Source organism: Taudactylus pleione, unplaced genomic scaffold (assembly GCF_031769625.1).
Source record: "Taudactylus pleione unplaced genomic scaffold, aTauple2 ptg000585l, whole genome shotgun sequence".
In the NCBI taxonomy this organism is placed as follows: Eukaryota; Metazoa; Chordata; class Amphibia; order Anura; family Myobatrachidae; genus Taudactylus; species Taudactylus pleione.
The window spans coordinates 1,568,013-1,590,801 of NW_028284987.1; the positions used below are offsets into that span (position 1 = coordinate 1,568,013).

General features: G+C 43.6%; 1 protein-coding gene across 1 annotated transcript; it reads right to left on the reverse strand.

Annotated features, from left to right (window-relative positions):
• Window positions 1–844: 844 nt before the first annotated feature.
• LOC148481317 (uncharacterized) lies at window positions 845–15,737 on the reverse strand. The gene is made up of 4 exons (XM_088453689.1): window positions 15,659–15,737; window positions 4,389–4,763; window positions 1,024–1,128; window positions 845–927 (listed from the first exon to the last, which is right to left on the reverse strand). Exons 1-4 carry the CDS (start codon window positions 15,735–15,737, stop codon window positions 845–847), a joined length of 642 nt encoding a protein of 213 aa, XP_088309815.1.
• Window positions 15,738–22,789: the final 7,052 nt, after the last annotated feature.

Consider the following 22,789-nt stretch of genomic DNA (forward strand, 5'->3'; position numbering starts at 1 on the left):
TTGATGGTATACAGTATGTGATAATGGAGTGTTTCCAACTGCTGGCGGAGTTGCATTGTCCTCAGGCATCTAAAGTGGGCAACTCAGGACTTGCACAGTCCATCGCACGCTAGTACACAAAGGGCAAAGGGAAGGGTGAAACTAGCATTTGCATATTATCGCATCTACGAATACGGAACAAATCACAACCGCACATGCGTTAGTGTCCATCTCTGAATCAGGCTCTTTCTCTCTCTTATCCAGCAGTGCACGTACAGACACTACACATTACTTTGTCTGCATTCCAATGGCTGATCAGCATCTTTTGGCTATATTGTGATGCATTATATGTGAGTTATATAACTTATTACATTACAGCATAGCAAAGACCAGGAGAGCTGTCAGGAACTGGATTTCCATGCAGAATGGTGACACACAGCTGAGTGCTGTCAGTATTGGCTGTATACTGCTCATCCAGGGCGGGATGCAGCAACGTGAGAAATGTGGTCAAACCCCGAAAATGCGGGTTTGACAGCATTTCTCTTACGCACCAAGCCTCAGAGTGCGATGCATTCCGGGGCTTGGATGCGGTGGGTAACGCCATCTTCATATAGCATTACCCTATAGAAGCCTGTGGGCTTCTGTTCAGAGAGTGCGGTGAGAGGGATCCAATCAGATCCCTCCCGGCAGCTCGCGCATTCTTCTGCACATGCGCAGAATGACACCAGAGGGACTTGTGGGTCATAGAACCGGAACTCCCTCATTCGCAAAGGACAGCTCTTACTGAGAGAGCTGTCCTTTGTGATTTCTTCATGCATACCGGCGTAACTAATGAATGCCATGCGTCATGCATCCCCCCCTAGTGCTAGAACTGGCCGCATGAGAAATTGACACACTTCAGACATAAATAGGGAACATACCGCCTCCTTTCTTGCCTTCTTTTGCAGGCTGTAAACAAAGATAAAAAATAAATAATGGTTTAAGACTGTCCGTTATGTCTAAAGGAAAGCTAGTATATGGTTGGATAGTACATAAATTATATACCAATACAAACTGCTAATACAGTGATGATGAGGATGATGCCTCCACAACCACATCCAATACGAAAAATAGTAGTTTGCCAAAAGGGCAAATTGTGATCTTCAGTTACTAAAAAACAAATAACAGTTATTGTACAGCAATGATTTCTATATACAAAATACCTGAAAAATATTACTAAACATCTCAAAGGCCAGATCTCACTGTATATATGACCCTGAGCTTTTTTTTTTCAAGGTATCCTAAGTAGAGATGTGCAGGCTCGGATAGGTTCGAGTTTGCACGCCGAGTTCGGATTTTTCCCTCCAAAAAAATGGAACTCAGAAAGAGGCAAAACGTCATCTTGCATGGACAAACATCGTCATTCCTGAGTTCCGTTTTTTTGGAGGGAAAAATCCAAACTCGGCGTGCAAACTCGAACCTATCCGAGCCTGCACATCCTTAATCCTAAGGAGTAATTAGTGCCATCTGTACTGTAGCTCTATTATGTTAGTCACTTAACACACCTGTGCTCCAGCTAGATGACTTGGAAAACATGCCCTCCTAGGCTAATACTCTTGCAGCAGCCCCTATAATGACGCTAAACACACAGCACAGTGTATATGCATGCACATGTAATCACCATCCATACTGCACATGTGCGGGTAATGAAAGTTATACAATTAACATGTTTCATCTTGTCATCTACTGATCCAATGATGTTTGTGAAGTGTAAAGGAGACATTAGCTCATACTTGCCTACTTTTGAAAAAGCATGTCAGAGAGAATGTAAAAAGCAGCACCTATGAGCGCGGCGGTAAAAGGGCCACGTACTGCTACATCTGAGAGGCATGCCATAAAATTGATTTACATCCAAATGTAAATGAGCCACAAAGCAGTTAGTAAGATTGAATTGGTGAAGAAGACACACTGATACTTTTCAGAAAATGCATGTAGCCATAAGGATCATTGTGTCTTATAACCAATGCAGGGAAATGATACTAATGATCCCATTTGAATGTATATATATCATTGTTTTTTTTTCTTTAACAGCTACATAATGGAGGTAAGCTGTGGCGGTTTCTACCTAGGGGCAGCAGGGGCAGACTAACGGGACGACAGGGACGGTCATAACACATAAAGGGCTCCCACACCCACCAGGGGTTAAAGTGGGCTGGAATGAGAGATGGAACCAGTTCCGCCACCTCAGCCCAGCACCGCAGGGAGGCTCCATTTGCTGGATGCCGGCTGAGGTTTTGTTACCAGTGGGCGCCCAGCACCCTCGCCACAGAGCCAGCAGCAGCTGGAGGCTGGAGCTCACTCCTGAGCTCCGGCTCCTGCAGTGCACTATGGGAGAGACGTCATAACATCTTTCCCATAGTTCCAAGGGGCAGCCTGTCAGACGGACGCGGACACAGGAGCGGGTCTTAAGGTAAGTATTGTGGGGGGGGTTGTGTAAGCGGCTTTACTATAGGTGGCAGCACTACTGGGGGCATGACTACTGGGGGCACTACTACAGGGAGCATTGCTATTGGGGGCCTTACTATTGGGGCACTTCTACAGGTGGCATTACTACTGGAGGCATTACTCCAGGGGGCATTGTATAGGAGGCACTGCATAAGGGGCTCCACTCCTGGGGGCACTGCATAAAGGGCACCACTACTATGCATAAGGGACACTATCACTGTTGGCACTGCCACTACTGGGAGCACTGCATAAGGGGCACCACTACTGGGGGTACTGCATACGTGGCACCACTACTGGGGGCATTGCATAAGGGGCACTACCACTGTGGGCACTGCCACTATTGGGGCACTGCATAAGGGGCACCACTACTGTGGGCTCTGCATAAGGGAAACTACCACTACTGGGGGGCACTGCATAATGGGCACTACCACTAATGGGGGCATTGTATAAGGGGCACAACCACTGTGGGCACTGCCACTACTTGGAGCACTGTATAAGGGGCACCACTATTGGCACTGCATATGGGGCACCACTACTGGGGGCACTGCCTAATGGGCACTACAACTACTGGGGACATTGAATAAGGGGCACTACCACTACTGGGGGCACTGCATAATGGGCACTACCACTACTGGGGGCACTACATAATGGGCACTACCACTACTGGGGGCATTGCATAAGGGGCACTACTGGTGTGGGCATTTTGTATAAGGAGCACGACTGTGTGTCATAACATGAATAAGGGACACTACTATGTGGTGTAATGTGATTCAGGGGCACTATGTGCGGTGTAATGTGGATAAGATTGCGCAACTGGTGAGTAATATTTCATGTGGGAGCCTGTACAGTATGTGTGGGGTTTTTTTTTCCTGTGGGTGTATACAGTGTGTTTTTTTTTTCGTGTGTGTGCCTGTATTTTTTTTTTTTTTTTAATGTGGGGCACATGGGCCCCATTTCACAATGAGACAAACATTTTAGCACTCGCAAAAGGGGTTACATCCTCCTTTCAGTATTTAACAAACAGCGCTAAGCTTAAGGTGCATACACGCGTAACGATTTTGTAACAAACGATTTTCTGTCAGATTTTCCCTTGCAAAGTGAATGATTTTTTGAAGTGTAATGAACGATGAATGAAAAATGTTCCTTCCCTTAATGAAAATGGTTATGTTGGGCAGTCTGAAATTGACGATGAACGATAACTACAAACGGGAGCGCACTTGAATGATTATCGTTCGTTATAACTATAACGACATCGTTAACGACAAATCATTAAAAAAATCGTTACGTGTGTATGCTTATCTCTCTTTGTCAATGTACCGCTTTCGAGCGAAACAGTCCCCATTGTGCATACCCACATTTCATCCATAAACCCTTCAGGGAGTCAGGGAGATCGCTACTATTTCAGTGCTACTATTTCAGGGAATCTCCTTGACAATGAGGGAGAGTCGGCAAGTATGCATTAGCTTCTGGGTAATGCAAGGAAGACTCTTAAGATAATGTCATGCAGCTCTTCAGGCCATCCAGATGTCTAGCAGTATCTTTAAGTACCTCCCTCAATCCCACCTTGGGAGGGCTGGATAAAGAACAAGCATCTTTTATTAAGAAGTATGGGGCCGCTGTCATCATGGAATTAATCAGGTTTTCATTTTATTTCCTGGCTTCCAACTGTGTGGCACCATATACTCGGCCTAATGGTTCATCAGGCACTGAATGCAAGCATTTAGCAGGTATGTAAACAAGCAAAATTATCCAGAATGCTATTTTATATACAGTTAGATATGTAAGGTCACCATCACACAAAACCAGACACATATGCTGCATAAGTGTTACCCTGCAATGTGTATGCAGAAATCCACTGCTCAGTTCTTTTATACATATGAGAAGAGATGGGCACAATTACATAAGGGTCATTTCTGCTATCTTACTTGTTGTCACCAGATCTACTTCATATACTCTGTGTCCAGCAACACACTCTTCTCCATCATAGAGTTTGCAGTGGTAAGTGCCAGCATCGTCTGCAGCTGTGTTTTCTATGAGCAGAGAGAAATTGCCTATTGCAGCCAAAGATGGAAACGTATGAAAACGATTCTGATATGTTTTCCAAAACAAAGGTTCTCCTGAAAAATTAATTTCCACTATATGCTCCCTGTCATTTCTTAACCAGAGGACAGCGCTTCTGTTTTTTATCAGTTGTTGTAGCTGCTGTGCAGGGAAGTTACATGGCAGTAATATAGGTGATCCAGGCTGTACCACCACATCCAGCTTCTCTGGGATCATGGTAGGACAGGGTGACCTCTGAGCTGTAAGACAGTAGACATTGTATATGTTACAGATAATTTATATACTTATAGAATGTTTCCTACAATGATGCAGTTTGCTGCAATTTCTAGCCCCGACTACTTCAACCATGGACGCAATATCAGAGATCAGAAGCATCCATTTGCAAAATAAACTTTTTGGGGAAATCAGGAACACATATACAGGACCTGTTCACAAAAGCTAAATTTGTTAGTAAGAGAAGCAGCCTGACACTCAGAGGACCATACCAGTTTAGTCCCGAATACATTTTTCAGCAGGTCTGTTAACCACTTAGAGAAAGAAAAACTGGTGCGCTAATCACTCAGGTGTTGTCTAATATAGAGACTTGCTGCCGACACCAGAGGGATACCTGCAAAAAGGAACCAAAAAAAAAACTGATTTATCTGCGCAACAGCACCGCGATGGGGACCAGGTTCGCCCCGAGTTTCGCCAACCTCTATATGGGTCGCCTTGAGGAGCTGCTCATTTGGGGGAGGGGGGGGGAAATTCGGTGTGAACCTGGTCTTCTATCGGCGTTTTATAGATGATTTATTTTTCATTTGGGATGGTGATGAGGATTCTGTTGATGTGTTTATTAGTTATTTGAATTCAAATGAAATCAACCTCACATTCACGAGCACCTGTCATAGGCAAACGCAGGGGGGGGGGTTCCGTCTGCCTGGAAACCCCCCTCCCCAGCCCAGACCATGACCACAATAGAAATAGTAATATAATGGAATTTTACTAGCGCTACATGTTCTTCTCAGTATTATAAATGAAATGAATAGCAAAACCTGTGGATCTTGTATCAGCCAGTAATAAATACACCTGTGCACCAGTTAGGGGATTTGGAAAACGCACTGTTAGGGATGCACTGCTATAGAGCCCAATATGTACATATATGTCCAGGGCAGTGCTAGGTTCTTCTGCTGCTCCCCCAGACTCCCGGACTTGCTCCAATTATCTGGAATGGTGCCCACATTTAAAATAAAAACAATCAGCTCAGGCAGGATGGCCCTACTCCGCATTTAATGGCTCACTGTGATCTCTGGTCCTGTATATGATGGGATTATGACACACAATACACTTTGTATGACACATATTAAAGCTGGATAAGTGGTAATTATTCCCTCTTCATGGACTGGCCACACTCGCTCTAAAATCAAGCATTTGGAAACCCCCCTCTAGAAATCCTGTGTTTGCCACTGCCTGTCACTCAGAAACAATCACTTTTCTGGGCATCAAGCTGGATATCATAGACAACTGCATACAAACTTATACTTTCCGTAAGGAAGTAGATACATATAATTACATTGACTACAAAAGTAATCATAATAGGAAATGGTTGGATAATATCCCTTCTGTACAATTGCGACGGATTCGTCGCAATTGTACCGATAATAAAGTATATGTGCAACAGGCTGCTGTTTTGGTGGAAGCCATTATGGATAAGAACTATCCAGAAACAGTAATACTAGACTCAGTGTCAAAATTAAAAAGAATTGATTTATTAAACCCAATAGGGAATAAAAAGAAAAAAGTGGATAAAGATGTTATTGATAAATCTAACATTTTTGTTTCCAGATACAACACTTGCGCGTATAAAATTAAAAATATATTTTTAAAAAACTTTGGGATACTACAAATGGATCCCTCCTAAAATCTGAGTTAAAATTAGGTCCAATAGTGATCTTTAAAAGGGCCAATAACTTTAAAAATATGCTGGCTCCAAGTTTTTAAAAAAATAAAAATATAAATAAAAATGAAAATAAAAATATAAATAAAAATATCAATAATGAGAATACTGACATTCATGTTTTTTTTTATTTATCTGTGAAAACTGTTGGATATTATAAGTGCAGCCATACCCGCTGCACCACATGTAATTTCCTTAGTCATAGAACTTTGACCTTTATGGCCAAAGATTCAGAGAGAAAATTTCCAATCCAATTCTTTATTAATTGCAACAGCACATATATTATTTATTAACTTGAATGTTCGTGTAAGTGACAGTATATTGGGCGTACTACTAGATCTCTCAAGATCAGGTTTTGTGAGCATAGGAGGAATATTATCAATGGGTATGCAAAACACAGCGTCACAAGACATTTTAGTTTGGTCCATGATAAGAACCCTGGTGGTTTAAAAATCATGGGCATTGAATCTATTGCCCCCACCTCTAGAGGGGGTGACAGATACCGCAGACTCTGCATGCGGGAGGCATTCTGGATGCACACATTGCGTACTGTGTGTCCAGATGGCCTAAATGAGACGATAGAAATGGATTTTGATTAAGGGGGTTCTTCTTTTTTCCATTTCCCCTATTCCTTTTCTCCCCTTTCTTCCTCCTCCCTCTTCCCCTTTCTTTTTATTTATGGCTGCCCTCCTTTTTTCTGCAGAAATTTATGTCATACCTATAAACTTGTTAAGTCTTCATAGTGAAAGTTAATATCTGTGATATGTGCATGGATTCATTTATTGGTCCTTTTTAGCTACTTAGATCCTACTGGATCAGCTTACCTATAAATATTATTTATTGGTATATTTCTAGTTCATAGTGTTATACTGTACATTAATAATTTATTAGCTCTGTCTCCTCTTCTGTGTGCATTGTACTCTTTCATATAGGCTAGAAAGATCTAGCTGTAGTGTTTCTTTTATATAAACATCAATGCTATTTAATATTAATTTATTTTTAGTGATATAATGTTTAGTTATAATTTATTAGTTTTGTCTCCTTTTCTGTTTGCATTATAATGTATGTCAAAGGCTATGTCAATTTATATATTGAATGTAAAACATTTTCTTTTTTGATGTGCATGATATTATATTCCAAAGGCTGTGTTAATCAGATTGCTAATTGGTAGCTACACAGATACTTTTCAATTAATGAATGAGGTGCAGGATAAATAGGCTGTCCTCATAGTGGAATGTGACTTCATTATCTTTTGAAAAAAAAAACCTGCAAAAGGGAGAAACATGTCAAGGTGTTCTCTGGACTGCTTTTCCAACTCTTGACCATACTACACTGCTGTATTCCATCTGTGGAACCATTGTTTGGTGATTTGCACTACCTGTATATGATTACTCACCAGTGTTGCTGAGACACACTGACGGACATTGCTGAGCCTGTTTTTGCGGACCATTATTTCTGCTATCTGTTGCCTCCGCTGGACGGGGGGATTCCCCACAGAGGCAGACTGTCCAGCCTTCACCCCTTGTGGCCTGATTGGGAGTTGCTGAGGCGCGAACGGCTCACCATACTGCAAGACTTCCGTGCTTGTGAGTCATTGGAGCTACGCACAGTCCCACAGTTAGCTGTCGGAACGGCGCTGGTCACAGGGACCAATATCACACCTACTTGTTTCTATTTGTCTAGGAGTCGCAGGAGCAGTTGGTTCCTAGGGAGTCTTTGGAGCTTTGAGTACACTGGGACAGGTGAGATACCGGACTGTGGGTTTTGGCCTGGAGTCCCCCCACTATTATATTCACCATACCAACATTTTGTTAGCTCCATGGCTCCGTAATTTAGGGAGTCACTATACCCTATATCTGGTTTCAACAGAGTGACTATACCTTTGGGGGACTGTCTGAAGTCTGCACGGGGGTTCCCACAATGTTGCACCCCAATTCTGCACTTTTTTCCGCCTGCTATTCATAGGCGAAACTTTTCCGCCTATTACATTGCATTCACTTTCCGCCTAGGTGGAAAATCTTTCAAATTGAATACGTCGATACTTTTCCGCCTGGCGAAATGACGTCATCTGCAAAACTTTTTCGCCGATTCCGGCTTTTCACCTCAAATTGAATACGGGCCTTAGTCTCTTTCATTCCTAATGCACACTTTTTGCTGTCAGCTGTTCAGCCCGTCTGCTAAAAGAACTATAGGAAAGCGATTCAGATGTATTTTCCAATGTACATTATAGATGACAAAAGTATAATTCTGATGAGTTCAATGGATCTCATCCATAAGGTGCTGAAAAGATGTTTTATGCTTGGACTCCTTGGTCAACTGAAACTGCCAATAGCCTTTTGTAAGGTCAAGGTACGAAATACATCTGCCAGAATCCAGCTGACTGAGGTGCATATTGTGGCATATTGTTTCTTTTCTAATCTGTTCTCATCTTGCAAGAGAAACTGGGAGATAAACTACAGAGACAGATGACACAATGGGAGTGTTTAAATAAATCATTCTGAAAGGATGGCCAGCAGAACAAATGCTTGTCCGCTGTTTATTCATGAATATTGGATGTACGGACGTGACCTTACAGTAGTCAGTGATCTCATGTACAAAGCCAATAGATCTGTCATACCTGCACTTGTTACATAGGGTGCAAAGGAAATGTCCATCTGCACACATCTTAATGTTATTTCAGTATCCCCATATTTAACATCAATAAAATGATTCTGTCTGGAGTGGGGGTGCTACCATTAGACAAAAGATACTATAATGCTTAAGCAAAAAAAGAGAGAGAAGTTTTGTCTTTCTGTACGGCGCACAAACTGGAAATGATAATAAAATTATTTCTTTATTAGGTATACATTAAAAAAGTTCCAGCAGGAACCTAATCCAGTGAAATAAAGGTTAAAAGATAAAACAAAAAATACATATTTTTGTTTTCTTAATTGTTTGACTATTTGTGATAAAGAAGTGAAAATAAAATAAAAAAAGAAACCCTGCTGTGTGTTTTTATTTTTTATATATTTATATTTCATATTTTTTATTTTTATTTATATATGTCCACATTCTCTAAACGCAAGTATGATACTTGCACAGCTCTGCACTTAACATTTGAGAAAAGAAGCAATTATACTGGAGGTAAACAGGTTCAATTAATAAATAGAACCATACGCTTCCATTCCTTCACGTATTCAATAATGAAATATATGAAATTATTATATACAGAGCAGTTGAATAATTCAAAGGCACATATCTAATCAGTGTTACCAATAGTATAGGGTCTTGTCAACCTCTAATCAAAGTCCCTTAAATTATTGTACCTAATTATTGTTGCCAATAATTATAGGGTCTTATCAGCCTCTTATCGAACTCCCTTCTGAGTAGTTGTTTGATAATTTTTTATATATTAAGTGTCTTGCTGCATATCAGTACCAGGCTCTAATAGGAAGATATCTTAGTTGCCCAGTGTGTTTATGATCTTTATTTGATTTTGTGTATCCCAGCAGGCTCCTTAATAATATGTTATTGAAATAATATTTGCCACAAATCTGAGCATATGATGTTAATATTCACAATAACTTGATTTTAATATACAAGTTTATCAGTGTGCGGTCTGGTTTTATGGCAGCAAAAAATGTTGCAAGATAAGAAAATTGAGACACTGTTGTCAGTTGCTGCTGGTTGAATGAATATAAATACACAGGCTTACACACATGAGCACATTTTTAGATATTTAGGCCCGTATTCAATTTGAGGTGAAAAGTCCGGATCCGCAATACATTTTCGCCTGTTCTGCTTTTACCCCGTATTCAATTTGAAAGACTTTCCGCCTAGGCGGAAAGTCAATGCAATGTAATAGGCGATAAAGCCCTTAGGCAAAAACTGACACTTGTCATGACTGATTATTACTCTAATTAAGCTGGGGTAAAGACATATAACTACTAACAAATCTGTTATCAATTGCATGAAGTCTTTGGAAGTATTCACTGACAACAGTCTCAGGTTAGTGCTAAATTAGACAATTCGCTGATGATTGGGAAATTGTTCCTTCAACATTAATTCCCAACTATCCACGGTCAAATGGTTTAAGTGAAGAGTTTAATAAAAACTGTAAAGAGTCTAATGAAGGCGGCATATGATGGTAAATAAGATTTCTACAAAAGTAAATGATCCCAAAAGAAAATGATAAGGTGCGCCTGTCAGCTCAATACACAATGCTTATACAAACTGGCAGCTCCTAACAAGCAGGGTCTGCTACCTGCTAAAAATGGAGAACAGATAGAAATATGTAGGAGCGCTTGGAAGTATAAATATACAATAAATGAACAATGGGTATAAAAAAGATCAAAGGTTTAATATCAATAAATGACAATAATAAACAACAATATAAAACAACAGTATCAATTAATATATGAACACAGGGCTCTGTGCAGTGTTCAGACCATCCTAATTTAGACACTGATGTATCCACATTGTTGATGAAATAAATAAATCTATTTCATATAGGAACAAAGTAGGTAAAAATAGAAACAATCCTGGATTAAGTGGGTATTAGGCACTGTATCTTCTTATGGTCACAATGGCAATAACACCAGCAATAAGGAGTAACTGCTACAGGGAGCCGCTAAATGGATGAAAATATATGGACTGTCCTGCACAACCTGTGTGCCAGCAATATGCCGAAATGATAACTCTACCACTAATTAGCAGGAGTATTGCTTGTAACTATGTATAGTTACCCTTTGTGAATCCAAAATCCGGGAGCCCACAACAAAGAGATGCTGCAGATATGATCTCTGGAACAGAGATAATGCTCTAACCGCTAGTTAGCGGGAGCGTGGATGCTGGCAGGCTGGGAGCCTAAAGGTGCCCACACACATACCGACTTGCTCCCAATCAGCCAATGTACACGATTTCCCCTGAACTCTCCCCAGGCAGTCGTGGTCACGATTTGGAGTTAAAAATGTCCAATCTATCGTGCAGCCAGTGCATTGTATCCCAGATTGGCTAATCTGCCCTACAGCACGGCAGATCTGAAGATGCGATGTACGACGAGCGGGGACGCGCATCGGCATCGTGATCAAGTGTAGAAACTCACGATTTGGCCATTTTTTACATGATCTGTCGTCACGATTCGTCGAAATCGGCCAAATTGGATGAAAAGTCGGTATGTATGTGGGCACCTTTACACTTGGTGCTCCGTATGTGACCAGACGTGTCACCTTTGTGTGCAATAGATGCGATCAGCCATAGCAGGCTCCTGGTGCAAAGGACAGGACCCGAGCAGTACTCTGGGCGTGTGACAGTCTGGTGCAGACAAACGGAAGGTATCCTTGACGCGTTTCTCCGGACAATAAAATCCCGGTTTCCTCAGAAGGTAGTGCAGACATTTCCTCTTGATGGCACTGCAGTATGGAAAGTTTAACATTTGCAAGGCTTGGTTCCCAGGCCACTGCTGCTAACTGTTGTGTTGCTACTTGACACTTAGGGCGGTATCCAATTAGGCCTGAATATTGTTCCAGGCGCTTATGGATTCCCGCAATCAGCAAAAGACAGGGATTTTTTCGCTGATTATCCCTGTTTTTCAACTATATATTTTTTTTTACCCCATCCATTTCGAACAAAATAATAGTAATCCATATCAGCAGCACTCAGGTCAATAAAGAATATGGGAGCAGGTATATGCCAACGTTTCGAAGCTTTAATGCGTCATCATCACAACGAAATAGGATATATCTCGCCAAAACATAGGTCTCTGAGCTTATCGTGGACCCTATGTGTTTTGGGCTTTTATGGGGTGAAAAAACGACACATCAGGTCTCGAAAAATATCTATGATAAGTGCTGGCATCGGGCGGCACTTCGGGCTAATAGGCTTGCCCCGTTGCGATCAATTAGCAGCGATATAGCGGTACTAATTGAATTGCCCCCAAAGCATTACACTTTGCTGTGATTAATCTGGTTCTACAGGAAGCAGTTTTGACTCACTGGATCTTCCGAATCAGGTGTGATTTGCATCCAGTCTGTATGAATTTCAGCACCGCCGGATTAAGGACCAGATGGGTCTGGGGCTAAAAATATTTAAGGGCCTATTATGAGAAATGAGGAGCTGTCACCAGTGCTGTGTGGATGTGACCAGAATCATGTTTGGCGTGTACACTATCAGCTCCAATATCCCTACATATGTTAAAGTATAAAATTGCATCGTTTTGTGAGGAAAATAGAAATGCAATTTTAATATTACTTTTGGTCGACTGTGTGGCCAGTTGGTTGCTTGTCATCATCATGCTGTCATGATGATGGGCCTATTTTTACGTGGAGGCCTGGAGCTGGAGCTCCATCTGCCTCATTGTTAATCTGGCCCTGAATTTCAGATTTTGATGGACCACTTCGCTCATCTTTACAGTCTTCCAAGGCCAGATTTCCTTTCAGAAGGGTGGGATGAGTTAATTTCACTTATGACAGTGAGAAGATAGAACAGATAATTTATAGGCAATTTTGTATCGTATCTCTCCAGTGATATAACTAGGGTATTTGGAGCAGTTTCTCCTGTGCTTTACTTGAAAAAATAATGGACAAAGTATGGATCATTGGAGAACATCTGCAGATGACCTAACTATTCTCAGGTCTGTGGCCAGAAATCTCAGCAAAGATTTACGGACAGCTACCTTCCACATTCTCTCCTGGGCGTAGGACATCACATCTTCCTAGCAGTATTTGGTACAAAAGAGGTCTAGGCCTACATCCACTAGCACAGTGGTTCTCAAACTCGGTCATCAGGGCTCCAAACAGTTCACATTTTCCAAACCACCTAGCAGAAGCACAGGTGTCTCACCCACTATCACATTTTCAAGATACACAGGTAACCTGGAAAACAAACTGTTCTGAGAACCACTGAACTAGTTGAATACTGTCATTTGACTCAAACCCTTTACTAAGGCCAGCAATGGAAATTTTTAGGCCAAGCACACTCATGTTTTAAGGGTTTCCCATACCTCCCCAGTAGGTACAGGCAGATCAACCATTGACATGCCCTACTGTGTCCCTCAGCCTTATCCCGATGGAGTTTCTCAGCATCATGCCCCCCTCTGTGTCTTTCCAACACATTCATGTGTCTCTACAGCCCTTTGTGTTCAGCACCATCCCCCCTAGTATTTATCAGCATTTCTCCCCTCCGTGTCTGTCAGCCCCATCCCTCTGTGTGTCTTCAGCACATCCCCCCATCTGACTCTCAAGCAAATCCTCTTGTCTCTCCCCAGCCCCGTGTCTTCAGCACCATCTCCTCTGTGTCTCTGCATCTCCTGCCCCATGTGTCCATCTCCCTCCCAAAAGACCCCTCCTAGCCCTGTCTCTTTTAATCTCCTGGCTACACTTACTGTACCTTCTGCTGCTTCTCTGCCATCTGACATCACGTTTGTTGCGCCAGTAAAAGTAAAACTTTATTGCTAGCCACCAGGCTCCCTCTTTCTGTCTGTGCCCTGCTGAAAACTGCAGCCACAAGGAAAGTGGCAGCTTGCATACTGACTGGTCTGGGGTCCAGTTGAACTGGACTCCCAAGAGTCCTGAGAAGCTGGGGCCCCTTGGAATCTCAGGGCCCAATACAATTGTCCCACTTGTACCCCCCAATCACCAGACCTGCACCTTTTATTATTAAAGACACTAAGGGCCTCATTTAAACTTAGACACCTTTCTGCATCCCTAAGTTTACATGTAAAATTTGGGCTGCAAATTCGTGGCCTATTGTGCCAGTCTTCTTTATCAACTTCATAGTGATGACTGAATATTATACTGTATAAAACAACGGGAGTATTCATGTGCTCCATCTGAGGACTTTCCCAGAAGAGGTTGGGTCTGGCCTCACCAGGTGAATTGGACCTACCTTCCTGTGTGGAAACATTTTGCCAAGAGGATTTCTCATCTGCTTCTAGCTATTATTTATCTAGCACAGTCTATAAAATGAGAAAAAGAATATAAAATCCAGGCACTGAGCAATATTCGGTTTGAATTAGCAGCTGCTGTATATGAGAATAGTCAGTAGGGGGAACAAGGATTCAATTTGGGGGAAAAATGTTCAACTTCCAAAAACGAGAAAGCAGAGAGACCTGCTAACGCTTTTTTTTAGCAGACACTTCAACCACTGACAAAAAAGTGTCTGCTATTTGTGGGAATACTATGTACACTTTTTATACGTTTTAATATGTGTTATTCATTTATGATGCTACATATGTGGTTTTGTATTTTATGTACAGTATGTACATAAATACATTTTTTATACTTACTAAGGGCCTGATTGATTATGGAACGCAACTGCGATTATGCACGCAATCGGCCGATTGTTGCGTTCTGCACATGCATCGCAGTGCACGTGCGCGAACCAGCCAGTGCAGTTGGGACTTCCATCGCAGTGCCTACGCAGAATGATTAACAGGAAGTGTTGTTCGTGGGAGGTGATGGGGGGTGGTCAGTGAGACGCAGACGTGCCAGTGCGTTTGAGCGCCATTGCATGGACGTGCATAAATTATTCACTTTGATCTTATATGCTTCCTGAGGCCTCATAGCATGCTGTCAGGGCTCAGCCGGGGATCGGCTCTCACCTTCCGTCCCGCCGGCTTCCCCTGACATCCCGGGCGGTCGGGCAGCTGGCGCGGCGGCAGGGGAGAAGCTGAGCATTCTTCCCGCATGCAGTGGCTTCCAGATGGGCTGGTGTCTGGCATCGCAACTCCGGACATGGGAGCTGCCATGACAGTCGGCCCATGTGACAGTATCTCCATCCCAGGATAGGTGAGTGATCAGCTGACGCTGTGCAACTATCAAAGGGTTCCCCTGGGTATATAACTGCCCCACTGGTTACAGGAAGTTGCCTGAACTATACCATCTCTACCTGTGTATATCAGTGTCGCAGTGTATACCATCTCTACCTGTGTGCCTCCCGTCTCTGGTGAATATCCGTGCAGCAGTGTATACCATCTCAACCTGTGTGCCTCCCGTCTCTGGTGAATGTCCGTGCAGCAGTGTATATCATCTCTACCTGTGTGCCTTTCGTCTCTGGTGATCCCTCGTGTAACTGTGAGTCCATCTCTACTTGAATATCTTCCTTGCTAGTGATCTACATGTCAAGGGGTTAATACACCGCACTGTAGGTCAGCATTAGTGCCTACCCAGGCATATCCTCTCGGGCCACGGGTGTTGTGCCTCTATTCCCACGGGGCTTGGGTACCTGGCCAAAGGACCGCGCCCTGCTCTTGGGGTGCAGCGAAGCTCAAATCCCGCTTGAAGGGGTCACTGGTGAACACCATCCCGTGGGTTAGATTCCGCACCTTTGCCCAGGTCTCGCCAACACTCAAGACCTGTGGATGAGGAGAACATATATCCAGGCCCCTCGTCTCCGCTTCCTCCCACAACTTAGGCCCACCACGTCCCACATTCCAGTCACAGACGTGACAGTTTGTTCAGGCCCAATGGAGGCTGCGGGCTCCCAAGGTACTGGGTCCCTACAAGAGTTGACCTCTCGGATGGACAACCAAGAGGCAGCCCAACAACAAGTGGCTCAGTATTTACAGGAGCTCTCGAGGCAACTGGCTTCTATTCTTCCGACTCCTCCGGCTGCAGCCCCTGCACCCTCTCCTCCAGTTCCTCCTCTGGTGGCTCAAACTCTCAAACCCCGACTCCAGTTGGCAACCCCAGAGATGTTAGACGGCGATCCTAGGCGGTGCCGAGGATTCATTAATCAATGCGAGATCCAATTTGAATGTCTTCCCCAGAATTTTCCCACATCTCGGGCAAAAGTGGCATATGTGATCTCATTATTAACAGGAGCAGCATTAGATTGGGTCTCCCCTTTATGGGAACGGGCCGACCCCATCGTATCTACCTATGAAGAATTTGTCTTGGCATTTAAGAGAATTTTTGATGAGCCTGGTCGCTCTGCGTCAGCATCTACTGATATACTTCGTGTGCATCAGGGTACTCGATTCATAGGACAGTATGTTGTTCAGTTTTAGACCCTGGCATCCAAATTAAAATGGAATGAGGAGGCCCTGAAGGCATCCTTCCTTCATGGACTTTCTGAGAGGATGAAGGATGAACTTGCCTCTAGGGATTTGCCAGAATCCTTCGCTGACGTTATTTCTCTCTGCATCAAAATTGACCTTCGTCACCGGGAGTGGTGGGCTAGTAGGGGAAGAGGTGAACGGTTACCAGCTCGTTCTTCATCTGCAAATCCGCCTATGTCCACTTCAGCTAGTGAGGAGGAACCTGTGCAAGTCAATAGGTCCAAGCTCACCCCGGCAGAACGTAATAGACGTTTCCAGAATTAATTGTGTATTTACTGCGCTGCACCTAACCACATTTTGAAAAATTGTCCTCTGCTTTCGGGAAATGCGAGACCCTGACTGAAGTAGGGAGCATTCAGTTAGGGGTCATTCTCAAGCCATCCCAAATATCAGATAGTCTTCTACTAGTGTCGCTTTCCCATAAGTCCAGGACAAGAAGGATCCAAGCCTTAATTGATTCTGGAGTCGCTGGTAATTTTATTTCAGAAAAATTGGTTCACAATTTAGGTATTCCAGTCATCCCCCTACCTAATAAGTTGCTACTCTCCGGTTTAGATGGTAAAACTCTGGTGGGGCCCCCCATTTCTTCTCTCTCCCAGCCTGTGGCTGTCCGAATTGGTTGTTTGCACCAGGAAATGCTGGAATTTTTTGTACTGCCCGAATCCTCCTACGAGCTAGTATTAGGATTGCCCTGGTTGAAAAGACACAATCCTGTCTTCGACTGGGATAGGATGCAAATCCTGTCCTGGGGTTCGCATTGTTTCCAAAATTGCTTGACCAAGGTCATTCCTGTATGTAACCAAGCAACAGTTACTAACGCAGTGGAGAAGTCCCTCTGTCCTGAGTCTTCAAGACACCCCTCTCAACCTTGTTTGCCTAAAGTCTATAAAGATTTTGCTGACATATTCTGTGAGCAAACAGCGGATAAACTTCCTCCGCATCGACCTTAGGATTGTGCAATCGATTTATTTCCTGGGAAAAGTCCTCCACGTGGTCGTGTTTACCCCTTGTCTGTTCCAGAGACCGCTGCCATGGAAGAATACATTAAGGAAAACCTTGCCAAAGGGTTTATCCGGCCATCTTCTTCTCCTGCAGGGGCAGGTTTCTTTTTTGTAGGGAAAAAAAGATGGATGGCTCCGTCCTTGCATAGATCATCGAGGCTTAAACCAAATCACCATAAAAAACCGGTACCCCTTACCTTTAATCCGAACTTTTTGACAAAGTCCGAGGGGCTCGGGTCTTCACCAAGCTAGATTTACGTGGCGCTTATAACTTGATTCGAATTAAACCTGGCGACGAGTGGAAGACCGCGTTTAATACCAGAGACGGGCACTTCGAGTACCTTGTAATGCCCTTCGGTCTTTGCAATGCCCCATCTATATTTCAAGGTTATGTCAATGAGATCTACCGGGATATTCTTCATAAATTTGTTGTGATTTATCTCGATGATATTTTAATTTTTTCCAGAGATTTACAGAGCCATCATCATCATGTACGGGAGGTATTGTCCCGCCTTCGTGATCATCACCTTTTTGGAAGGCTTTCCAAATGTATTTTTGAGCAAACTTCGGTACCTTTTTTGGGACATATAATATCCGGGAAAAATCTGCAGATGGACCCTGACAAATTAAAAGCAATTTCTGACTGGCCTCTGCCTACTTAATTAAAGGCCACCCAGCGGTTTTTAGGATTTGCAAACTATTATAGGAGGTTTATCCCACACTTTTCTACACTGGTGGCACCCATTACCTCCCTCACGAGAAAAGGTGCCAACCCATCTAATTGGTCTGTTTCAGCAGTACAAGCCTTTCAAAAATTAAAAACCGCTTTCTCCAGAGCCCCAATCCTCTGCCAGCCTCAAATAGACAAGCCATTCACTGTAGAGGTGGACGCATCCTCTGTTGGAGTAGGGGCAGTATTATCTCAAATTGCCGAAGATGGGACAACCCATCCATGTGGATTCTTCTCCCGTAAATTTTCTCCTGCAGAGAGGAATTATATAATAGGCGACCAAGAACTTTTAGCAATGCGTTTAGCCTTGGAAGAATGGCGGTATCTTCTTGAAGGGGCTAAATTTCCAGTCATGATTATTACAGACCATAAGAATCTGATCTATTTTCAAACCGCACATCGGTTAAACGCCAGACAGGCTCGATGGTCACTTTTTTTTTCTAGGTTTAATTTAAAACTTCAGTTTCGTCCAGGTGTGTTGAACATAAATGCAGATGCTCTTTTATGACCAAGTTGTAGGAGTAGGAGTACTCTCAAGTTCGCCCCGTTCTCGACCCATTCTTTTTTTCTCCCACTCCAGTAGTGTCTCTACCACCTGGGAAAATTTTTGTGCCCTCTAATTTACGTAAAAAATTATTGGGTTGGGCTCATGCCTTTTTTTTTTTTCTGGTCACACTGGAATCACCAAGACCTATCAATTTCTACTTCGATCCAACTGGTGGCCTACCATGAAGAAGGATGTCACAGAATTTGTCCTATCTTGTGTTAAATGCGCTCAACATAAGACACCTCATAGGAAGATGATTGGTCCTCTACGCCCCTTACCAATTCCAACTGCTCTCAATGGATTTAATTTCTGAACTACCTCGGTGCAAGGGGCATAACACGGTATGGGTAGTCGTGGATCGCTTTTGTAAAATGGCACACTTTATTCCACTGGTTGGTCTTCCTTCAGCTCCTCAATTGGCAAAAATCTTTATACGAGATATTTTCAGATTACACAGTCTTCCAAAGGAAATAATCTCTGACCGAGGTGTTCAATTTATAGCCAAATTCTGGAAAGCCCTGTGCAATACATGTGGAATTAAACTGAAGTTTTCCTCGGCCTACCACCCACAGTCGAATGGTCAAACTGAAAGGGTTAATCAAGAGCTGGAGACCTTCATTAGGCTCTTTGTGTCATCCTCCCAGGATGATTGGGTGGACCTCCTACCGTGGGCAGAGTTTTCTCACAATTATAAGTACCATTCTTCCTCTACATGCACTCCTTTTTTTACAGTCTTTGGAAGACACCCACGAGTTCCAGATTTTCAAAAACTCCCATCCATGGATGTTCCAGCAGTAAACAAAGATATCCAATCTTTTTCAGTTTTGTGGAGTAAGATTCATAAATCATTAAAACAATCCTCTAAAAATTACAAGAAATTTGCGGACAGGAGACGATTGGTGGTTCCACTGCTGAGAGTTGGGGATAGGGTTTGGTTATCTTCCAAGAATATTCGGTTAAGAGTACCATCTATGAAACTCGCCCCATGCTTTATTGGGCCATATCGTGTCATCAAGGTGATCAGTCCAGTAGCTTATAAATTGGAACTGCCTCCTCAAATGAAGATTTCAAATACTTTTCACGTTTCCCTCTTACGACCTCTGGTGCTTAACCATTTTCAGAGTTGTTCTCCCAAGTTACCTCAAGTAAAAATGTTACAAGGTACTGAATTTGAGGTGGAAAGAATTCTAGATTCCCGGCACAGATTCAACACCCTTCAATATCTCATTGATTGGAAGGGCTACGGCCCTGAGGAAAGGGCCTGGATCAGAGCCTCTGATGTACACGCTCTGCGATTAATTCAGAACTTTCATAGAAGATTTCCAGATAAGCCTGATGGGTGTTCGGTGCCCACCCTGAAAGGGGGGGTACTGTCAGGGCTCAACCGGGGATCAACTCTCACTTTCCATCCCGCCGGCTTCCCCTGACATCCCGGGCGGTGGGGCAGCTGGCGCTGCGGGGGAGAAGCTGAGCATTCTCCCCGAATGCAGTGGCTTCCGGGTGGGCTGGTGTCTGGCATCGCAACTCCGGACATGGGTGCCGCCATGACAGTCAGCCCATGTGACAGTATTTCCATCCCAGGATAGGTGAGTGCTCAGCTGACGCTGTGCATCTATCAAAGAGTTCCCCTGGGTATATAACTGCCCCACTGGTTACAGGAAGTTGCCTGAACAACGGTTGTCTCCTAGTGTGCTATAGTTGAGTTCCTGGTCCAGGTTCCTATCCATCGTTACAGCAGCAGTGTATACCTTCTCCTCCTGTGTGCCTTTCGTCTCTGGTGAATATCCGTGCAGCAGTGTATACCATCTCTACCTGTGTATATCCATGTCGCAATGTATACCATCTCTACCTGTTTGCCTCCGTGTCTGGTGAATATCCGTGCAGCAGTGTATACCATCTCTACCTGTGTGCCTCCCGTCTCTGGTGAATGTCCGTGCAGCAGTGTATATCATCTCTACCTGTGTGCCTTTCGTCTCTGGTGATCCCTAGTGTAACCGTGAGTCCATCTCTACTTGAATATCTTCCTTGCTAGTGATCTACATGTCAAGGGGTTAATACCGCACTGTAGGTCAGCGTTAGTGCCTACCCAGGCATATCCTCTCGGGCCACGGGTGTTGTGTCTCTATTCCCACGGGGCTTGGGTACCTGGCCAAAGGACCGCAACCTGTTCTCGGGGTGCAGCAAAGCCCAAATACCGCTTGGAGGGGTCACTGGCGAACACCATCCCATTGGTTAGATTCCGCACCTTTGCCCAGGTCTCGACCTGTGGATGAGGAGAACATATATCCAGGCCCCTCGTCTCTGCTTCCTCCCGCAACTTAGGCCCACCACGTCCCACATTCCAGTCTCAGACGTGACACATGCGCTGAAGTTAGCGATTTCTGAGTAAGGCCTGACCTTGTGCAGAGAGGCTGCGATTATACTCGGTTATCGATGGTAACACAGTCTTGCTAAGAATTACGGATGTGTGTACGGTAAATTGGGCGTCCTTATGTTGTGCTGCGATGGCATAGCGATTAGCATACTATCGCAGTGAGACTGCGTGCGTAATCACTATTGCAATTGCAGTTGCGATCCGTAATGAACCAGGCCCTAAGCCCTTTTTTGTTGATTACAAACTATTAGATGTGATATAGCGCTGCTTTCTCTTTTTATTTCACAGTCAAATGATTGAAGCTGATTGGTTGCTAAGGGCAACTCCTCCAGTTGATCTCTCAAAGGTTTCATGCATCTCTTCCCTGGACTCTTGATAAAAAAAAGCAGTCTACAGTAGGCTGTGAAGGATTTTTGCCCTCAAATTGTGAAGTGGAGTTTATTCGGAAAAGGCTCTCAAGTTAGTTTTGATATATCTAAGAAGTGTTCCACTAGGCAGCTCTAAAAGTAGATAAGGAAATTGCCCTTATTTTGGTACTGATCCTAGATGTAAGTCAGGTAACAAGGTCCGTTAAAACAACTAACTTGCGGACCGGACCTGGCTCTACCTGAAACCTGTTTCTTAGTATCCTTTTCAAATGCCCAAATTGAGTGTATGGTGTGTGGATGGGTGACCGTGAGATCACAGTGTTACTGCAGATAACCTCAAAAATGTAATTGTCAGAGTTTCACATAAACCACAGTAATAAACTCAGACAGGAAAAGCAAAACCTCTCACGCTGTAACTGTAGCTGTATCTCAGTTTTAGTCTACATATGTTAGAATAAGGTGACTGTGAGGTGTGATCAGTTCCATTTGCATGCACACAAAATGGATGTGAGCTATGGGGCTGAATCATAGCTGTACACTAATGCCATTGCTACGTATGTGTAAACATATGGAAATGTATTCAGACTCCAACTGCGACTTTGCAAATCCAAGCATCTGTGTAAAATGTCGCAGCATCTGCGTACAAAGACGCCGCATCAGTCACAGATGATTTGATTGTTGCAGTTCTGAGTAAGTTATAGGACCATAGATGAGTAATATTCCTTGAGTACAGGCTCGCAGTCACAGGGTGAGACGCCACCGGTCGCTAAATGCCTGCATTCATTGCGCCATTCCCCATTACCACTCCCAATGCTCCCTGAATGTCAATCATACTGTGAAGAATTACTTGCTGCAAGCGACTATGGAAATTTACCTTGACGCATAGTCAGATGGCAGATAATAGCATCAGTATAGCCTGAGCCTGGAGCACATTGACATCAGTGCCTCTGGGAGGTGGAGTTGCTAATGATGTTTTGCCACACCACGCCCTCCGCCTAGGGGCATTAATGATTATGTGCATCAGACTCAGCAGAGACTATAGTTCTTTGTTGAAAAAAAATTAACAACTTTGTTTTCGGCGCATAATGCACACAGTTGAGAGGCGGGCCCTAGGCAGCTGTCTCTACCATGTGGATAATGCGGGCAGGTGTAGAGTGAATTAGCAGCACCATCAAGAGGTATACATTTCAGGAATAGTTCCTAGCTCTCCATGTGTTGTTGGATTCGGACTGGTGATCTGAAATAAATCAGTGTGGCAATTGTTCCATATACAAAT

What these genes read in the sequence shown, in the direction of transcription:
- LOC148481317 (XM_088453689.1), bottom strand. Translation starts at nt 15,737, where the DNA reads ATGGTGTTCACCAGTGACCCCTTCAAGCGGGATTTGAGCTTCGCTGCA. An exon ending in GGGCGCGGTCCTTTGGCCAG is followed by an intron (nt 4,764 to 15,658) that starts GTACCCAAGCCC and finishes ACTGTCTTACAG; the next exon opens with CTCAGAGGTCACCCTGTCCT. An exon ending in TGTATTAGCAGTTTGTATTG is followed by an intron (nt 928 to 1,023) that starts GTATATAATTTA and finishes CTTTGTTTACAG; the next exon opens with CCTGCAAAAGAAGGCAAGAA.